This window comes from Necator americanus, chromosome X, assembly GCF_031761385.1.
Source record: "Necator americanus strain Aroian chromosome X, whole genome shotgun sequence".
Lineage (NCBI taxonomy): Eukaryota > Metazoa > Nematoda > Chromadorea > Rhabditida > Ancylostomatidae > Necator > Necator americanus.
The window spans coordinates 20,430,530-20,437,839 of NC_087376.1; the positions used below are offsets into that span (position 1 = coordinate 20,430,530).

At 43.6% G+C, this 7,310-nt stretch overlaps 3 protein-coding genes across 3 annotated transcripts; all 3 read left to right on the forward strand.

Moving 5' to 3' along the window:
* Positions 1 to 614: 614 nt before the first annotated feature.
* Positions 615 to 1,208, forward strand: RB195_024406 (uncharacterized protein; the record flags this gene model as incomplete). Its single annotated transcript, XM_064212169.1, has 1 exon — positions 615 to 1,208. One exon carries the CDS (start codon positions 615 to 617, stop codon positions 1,206 to 1,208), a length of 594 nt encoding a protein of 197 aa, XP_064068050.1.
* Positions 1,209 to 1,325: 117 nt separating this feature from the next.
* RB195_024407 (uncharacterized protein) lies at positions 1,326 to 1,970 on the forward strand (the record flags this gene model as incomplete). Its single annotated transcript, XM_064212170.1, has 1 exon — positions 1,326 to 1,970. One exon carries the CDS (start codon positions 1,326 to 1,328, stop codon positions 1,968 to 1,970), a length of 645 nt encoding a protein of 214 aa, XP_064068051.1.
* A 418-nt stretch (positions 1,971 to 2,388) lies between these two features.
* On the forward strand, positions 2,389 to 2,970 carry RB195_024408 (uncharacterized protein; the record flags this gene model as incomplete). Its single annotated transcript, XM_064212171.1, has 1 exon — positions 2,389 to 2,970. One exon carries the CDS (start codon positions 2,389 to 2,391, stop codon positions 2,968 to 2,970), a length of 582 nt encoding a protein of 193 aa, XP_064068052.1.
* Positions 2,971 to 7,310: the final 4,340 nt, after the last annotated feature.

Below are 7,310 nucleotides of genomic sequence, written 5' to 3' on the forward strand. Positions count from 1 at the left end.
AAATGTGGATTTCTACCATCTTCTCCCAAAAGCATGATATTCAATTATGCCAGTAGTGTTCTTTGGCCGGTCGTTTCCGGGAACTTTCGCGATGACGTACTAATTTTCGAATTTTTGTTGGCACATTTCAGTAACAGTAGTTGGAATAACATTACAGCGGACAACAGCTTTCTCTTCTTTGCACCCAAAGAAATGGTTTTACCCGCCACTGTATTTGCATTTACAGAATTTTTAGTGATTTGAAGTCCATTTTTCCACGGATTAATTGCACTTTGGGGTCGCGTATACAAGTCTGATTGTACCTGCACGTGGTGGCCCTGCTTCAACCAAACGCAATCAGGCGTTCGAGTGTACGCATTGGGAACGTACGAGCTATATAACCTGCACTGTTATATGGGGAAAGATTCCCATACATTGCGAAAAGGTTTTGTCGTCCACCATGTCGCCAAAGCCCATAATCTGAAAGGTTAACTGCTTGAAAGGATCATGGAATCTTTGGCAACAACCATTCGCTTCGTAACTGCCGAACGCTAGCAAGAGAGCTCCAACAAGCCGTCCTATCTAGGTCTCTGCGATATCTCTGTGTGCCTTCTGCTGCACTGCAGGAAACACGCATGAGAGATCGGCCCGTCATCAGCATCGAAAATTACACCATATTCTACGGCGATGCTGATGAGAGCAAAGTAGGTGGCTGCGTGATAACTGTGAGGAACGATTACAAGAACCTGGTGGAGCAATTTAACTCAACGTCGTCTAGATGCGCCTTTCTACGACAGCGGGATCGCAGAAGACGTAAACTCTGGATCGTAAGTGCTCACGCACCTACGGAAACCGCTAAGGACAACAGTAAGGACACCTTCTATGATGAACTCAATCCATTGATGTCTAAAATACCAAGTCAGCAGGTGGTCATTGTCGGAATCGACACAAATACGAAGATGGGACTCGAACAACAATCCGATGTGATAGGAAAATGGTATTATCCAGCGGAGCGCACGTCGGACAGCGGTGACTGTTTGGTCGACTTGTGCGAACAAACGGACCTCACCATCGCTTGCACGTTTAAGAGGAACCATCGACGCCATCAGCTCACGTGGAAGGGATCAACCTTTTTAACGCTTGAACAGCAGCGCAAGCGGAAGATGGAGGCTCTTAAACTTCAGCTCGACTACGTTCTGGCGAGGAACGTTCCTCAGTTAGATGTCTGAAAATCTAGAGCTGTTTGGGACGTCGCTTTCGACTTTGACCACTGTCCACTTCTTCTCAGCTTCAGGATATGGTTCCACAAGAGAAACCGAGGAGTTCCTCTTTAACCGAAAATCGACATGGCAGCTCTGAAAAACGAAGAATGCAGAACGAAATTCCACCAACGTGTGTCTATTCATGTTGGAGTACAGACCAGGAAGAAGCTTAGAGATGCGTTTTCCTTCACAAAGTGCATCCAGGACGCTGCAAAGGAAGCACTCCTGCTTCTATTGCCGCGGAAGAAGTTTGTCTTTGCATCTGCGGAAACAAAATCCAAGTACAATTCTGTATGTGTCGCGCGCAGCGCTGGTGACTTCAACCAGGAAAAGCGTCTTAGAAGGAAGCTGCGTCGTCAACTGCAACAAGACCACAATAACGAGTGGACGTCAAGAGCGATGGAGTTTGAGAGGGCGTGGGAGGACATGAACCCACGGAAAGCCTATACTCTACTAAAACAGTATAGCCACAAAATGAAAAGATATTCACCTGTCCTTAACACTGCCAATGGAGTAGCTGTCGGTAAAGCAACCCTTCTAATTTGGAGAGAACACTTCAAAACTTTGCTGAACCGGCTAGCACCGTCAGCTTCTGAACTCGAACACATTCATAGGCCGACATATGCGGTTAACGAGGAGCTACCGACCGAGTCGGAGGTTCTGGTCTGTATCCAAAAGATGAAAAATGGAAAATCTGTGACGACGACGGGATTAGCGCAGAAATGCTGAAATATCTTCTTCCGTCTGGGAATCGTGAAATGACAAAGATCATCCGTTCAATATGGATAGACAAAAGGATGCCTGATTCGTGGAGACACGCTATCATAATTCTCCTCCACAAGAAGTTATCCGTCAAGGACCCTAGGAATTATTGAGGAATCTCTTTGTTGCGTGTTATGTGTGAGGTGTTGGAGTGCATTATCGTGGACCGACTCATTAAAGATCGCGGAGAAACAGCGCGCGACGAGCAAGTTGGCTTTCGTCCTGGTCGATAGCACCATCAGGGCGCCCCTTGACCTGTTTCGAGTGCGCTGACGATGTTGTTATATTCGCGGAAAGCAGTACGAAACTTCAAAATGTTGTCAACCTTGTATCGAAGTTGGCTACAGCCTATGGACTACGTCTAGTCCCTGATAAATGCAAACAGATGTGGATCTCCTCAAGACCTCGAACAGGAATCAGAGTGGACGGACAACCGATGGAACTCGTCGATGAGTTCTGTTACCTGGGCTGTATGCTGAAGAACAACGGCAGCTACGAGAGAGATGTTCAGCAAAGATGCGCTAAGGCCACTTCTGCATTTAACTCTTTAACGAAATGCCTGTGGTCGACCACCTTCACCGACGCAGTCAAGCTGCGAGTCTACCTATCCGCAATTCGCCCCATCATGATGTACGGATCGGAGACTTGGACAGCACCATCTACGGTGATGGAGAGGCTTGACTACACATCACGAAAGCTGCTTAGATGGCTACGTGGCTATTTTTGGCCTAGGGTATGTCACAATGAAGATCTTTACGCAGAAATTGATGTGGTACACTGGCGGATGACATGTGGAAGATATCAACGTTTTTCACCACCATCGAAAGTGGATATAAGTAAATCGTCTTCGCTTCTTCGGTCATATGTTAAGGAGACCTCCGGATCGCCTTGTTCAACGAGTTCTGAGGAGTTTGTCGGGTTAAAGCTGGAAGAAGCCACCCGGCCGAAAACGGAAGTTGTTAATTGAGACAGTGAAAGAGGACCTGAGGACACTCGGCGTGAATCGGCAGGTCAGGCGAGACGTAAGGTTTCGCAGAACATGGAATAGCGACGAATGGATTGATTTAAGTCCAATATCTTCCTACTTCAGGGCGGTGTAGCGCAGTAGGTAAGAGGTTCCGCTGTGGCTGTGATCGATCGAACGTTCGATTCCGTCTTAGCCCCTACAACACTTATTTGGAAAGATAGAAACGCTAACTTGATGCATTGGCTACCCCCGTCATTGTACAGGCTAGTTACACGTTCGTAAACTTCAAATGATTCTATATTGAAGTGGACGCGGTGGTGCAACCCAAGAGGATTGGGGAACTGTCAAGAAGTACCCGTATGATGTGCCACCGCGTATCCAGGAGGCTAATAGGCGTCGTTAATTGCACCGCGCGTCTCCTGATACCGTCATAGTCGCTACAGTAGCCTGATTGCTCCTCTTGTGCTACGTCTTTTAAGACACCCCGCCCACGCCACTTTCCCCTCCCATTTCGCCGCGTCTACCGCTCTTACAACGATTTTTTTCTCCGCGCCTACAGCTCTTATGATGCGCTTTTAAAATCGAACGGAAAGGAAAGTACCTGGTATTAGTCGTTTGAAGGTCTACATAAAGTGTGCTTGTAAGTTAATATAAAAAAGGAAAGGATGAAATAGGTTTGTATAAGTGACATGCGATTTAGAAATGCGAGTGAAAACTAAATTATCCAGTTTCGAGTTGTTAGGTGGAAAACACTCATTCTTCTCTGGGAATGTAAGAGATGTTTCAAAAAAATGTCTCACTGATCGGTGTTATGCTATCCTCTTTACTTTTTTTGCGCTTTCTAAGAATTTCTTTTTGCTTATCTAGCTGGGAAAACTGGCATCCAACGACTAACGAAGCGCGAATAATGCCTCGCAGAAATACACTGTACCTAAAGGTATATCTCGAAGACACAAAGGTCTCTGTTCGCCACTAATACACCTAACCTGTCATATTGATTTTATGCAGAGAATAGATAGAAATGAAGCGATAAAACACTGTTGAAAAAGTTTGAAGAACCATACAAAGTTCTATTATATAAAACTGTATAAAACGTACAAGCAAATATTGAAATATTTGACATGCGCTCTATATAAACATTATATCTATGTAAAATTTTGTAAGGTAAAATGCAAAAAGGAGTATGAAGAATGTATACAAAGTAATAAGCGCATAAAGTTGCTGTTATTATAGCTGCTGCAGTTGAAAGTTGAACACGAATTCGTGAATGGCATCGTGACAACCACATACTTCTGCACAGCTAGTTTATATAGAAGACTTAGGTCGTGAAATGTGTTAAATTATGAGATGTATGAAAATGTATGCATGTTATTCTTTTCCCTGTAGCATCTTTTGAGATAATTTTTACTTATGTATATTTACATTGGATAGAAGGATCTTCTTCTTCTCTTTTATTCCCAATAATATGCGCTTAGTTTACTATATCCGTAGAATTCACTGCGGCAATTCGTTTTTCACTAACCCTCCCTTCAAAATTCGTACTATCCACAGCCTCGTCGCGGCGCGAACGTCGCGCTCGGCGTTGATCAGAGAGAATAAGGAGGCGGGGTGTAGGTGATCTCAGGCGGTCGTGGAGGATATCTAGCTGGCGGAGCGGCAGCCGTAATTACGCGGAGGAGCGCGGTGCTGAAGGGAGGACTGGAGCGGTCAACCGGTTTTCACGGGTACCTCTTGTCCCGCACCCATGTAGATTTATTAGCCGCAGTCAACTTATCCACTTTAACCTTTCCATTTAAGATCTTTTCCCTACGAATATTTCTCATGAAAAAACAGGTAAAGTGTACCATTCCAGGTCGTGGTTTTTGTTTGAGTGAAACTTTTGCTTTGTCCATGCAGTAACTCTCATCAGATGCAAAACAATTCCATCTAAGCCTTATCTGTACAGCGCAACGACAACAAGATCAAACAAATTGGTCAAATGTGTAGTTCACAGTATTTTAACGGCAAGGCATTTAAAAAGTGGAAGTGTGACACTGGTACAGATAGATAAATTACAAAACACTTCAAGTACTATTTTACTGGAGGTTCTGAAGGTTAAGAGCACATCATTGACTATGGTTTTCAAAAAACACAAATACTCTAACAAAATCTGACGAGAACTGTATAGTATCTAACCTATAGTCGTCTCAAAACGAAATGAAGCACGGTACATTTGCGTACACCCTCGAAACGGCGCAATGGAGGCAGCAGTTGGAACTGAGGTTGGACCATCGTAAAACGCAGCGATGGGTGTGCCAGCAAGGGTTCCAGTACGCTCCACCGCACCACTTCGAGAGAAGCTGCGAACGCAACTGCACCGTGCTTCATTTTGTTTTAACCCTGGTATATGAATGTAATCGGCGTACCTGTCAGGCTATGGTATGAATGCATACAAAATTATGGAACCATTCGCAAAGTTTGTCTCCATGAGTGAATGCAATGATTTTGTGTCTGCTAAAACTTCTCACAGGTCGTCAGACAAATCCATGCTTTCTCATCAGCATTTTTGCTGATGGTTAAGTATTTTTACACTGGATTCACGACCACATCAAAATATGGAATTAGCCATACATCAGATGAAGTTTGAGCCCTGCAAATCACCTTTCTAATTTGATGTTAGCTTCCTCATCCCAACTGCGACCTCTCTGTGCTAAAATGACAGTTTTCCTAACAAAGATTATTATTTAGTGGATGATAGAGACTTAGAGTTTTCACTACCCGTTTAGACAGACTAAAATGGTGGTTCAGTGGAATGTTTATTATAAAATACAAGGCAGACAGGAAATGTGCAATGAAGGCGAGCAATTGAGTGAGTGGGAAGAACGTTATCTGCTGCACTCCTGAACGATACAAGTAAATTGTAACAAGAACGACTATAACAGCGAGTAGTATCTTTATACCACGCCCCTTCATGATCATCGGGATCGGTGTTTCTGCCGCGGGCGACAACAATAAGAATGGTTAGATCACGATAGCAACTTCAAGTTTGAGTGATGGATTCCTTCGTGCGGCTCGGTTGTTGTGGAGTAGCGTGGCGCATTGGGTGGCTGGATGTTGACGCTGCTAGACCGTGAAAATGGATTCGGCTCGATTGACGTAGACGATAGAGAACGGCGTTAAACTTACAGTTACTTTTCGTGTGATTGCTTCGCGGCAGCGGTCATCTAGCGGAGCAAAGTTGCATGTTGTGGCCAAAACCACAATTTTTTTCAAAATTTATTCGGCTCGCGGTTGAGAAACAGACAACTCCAAAATACAACATCAAAGATGCCAACAATGGCAGCCGCTAGATAGGTAAGCCAATTAACCCATTGGCGATAGTACACGTTTTTGTGTGTGTGGAACGTGGGACAGGCACGTTTTAGGGCACCGTGCAGCTGCGGCTCAACGTTAACCGTGGGCCGCGTTGTCCCACGGTTACCACTTTTTTTTCTGTGTACAAATTCTTTCTTTTTTACATAATTTATCTTGTATTTGTTGCTAATCGCTTGTTATAGGACTTTTTTACCTTCATTCATTCTGCTTACATACAGTTAAGTGAGTTTTAGCGGGCACAAATGGACGAATCTGAGTTAGACGATTTAGAGAACAGTTTCAAAAGACTATTTGATGAATCTGATTAAGAAACTATAGAAAACGGTTCTATCTTCAATGCTGCTTGCGGATAAGGAGTAATATTCGAGAATTAATGAGAGATTGTCGGTGTCAGATAGTGAGAGCGAACAGACGAATGGTTAAGCGACGCAGAAACTCATGATGACTGAAAATTTTTTCAGTTTGGTCAATTCAAAATCAATTTGGTCCACATGATCAGTCACGTAGCTGTCACAAACCTATAGATTTTTGCGAGCTATATTTGGACAAAGAAGTGTTGTCAGTAATTGACGAAGAAACTAGTAAACAGGGAAAGGAAAAGGATTCTAAATTTAATGACACATATGCTGCTGAGATCAAAAACTTTATTGGTTTGTTTGTAGTAAATGAAAAAGCCAATTTTGCATTGGATATTTCTAAAGAATGCACAAAAAGTGTGATTTGCAACTAACGCTTGAATTCGTTTCTTGTTTTCAAAAGTTAGAAACCTTTTTCCGTGCCCATGTTGTGTGTGATATTATTCGAAGATAATAAACCAACTAAATACAAAAAACTTTTTCAAAAAATAGGAAATCACGAGAAATAACCGTTGGAAACCGTACGGCTCACCGCTGAGCCGCGCTGTCGTCAAAGGGTTAATTAGTCCAATAGAGACAGCTAGGTAGAGATAGCAGCGCTCACGGCTAGTTTCCAGTGGTTTGTGAAAG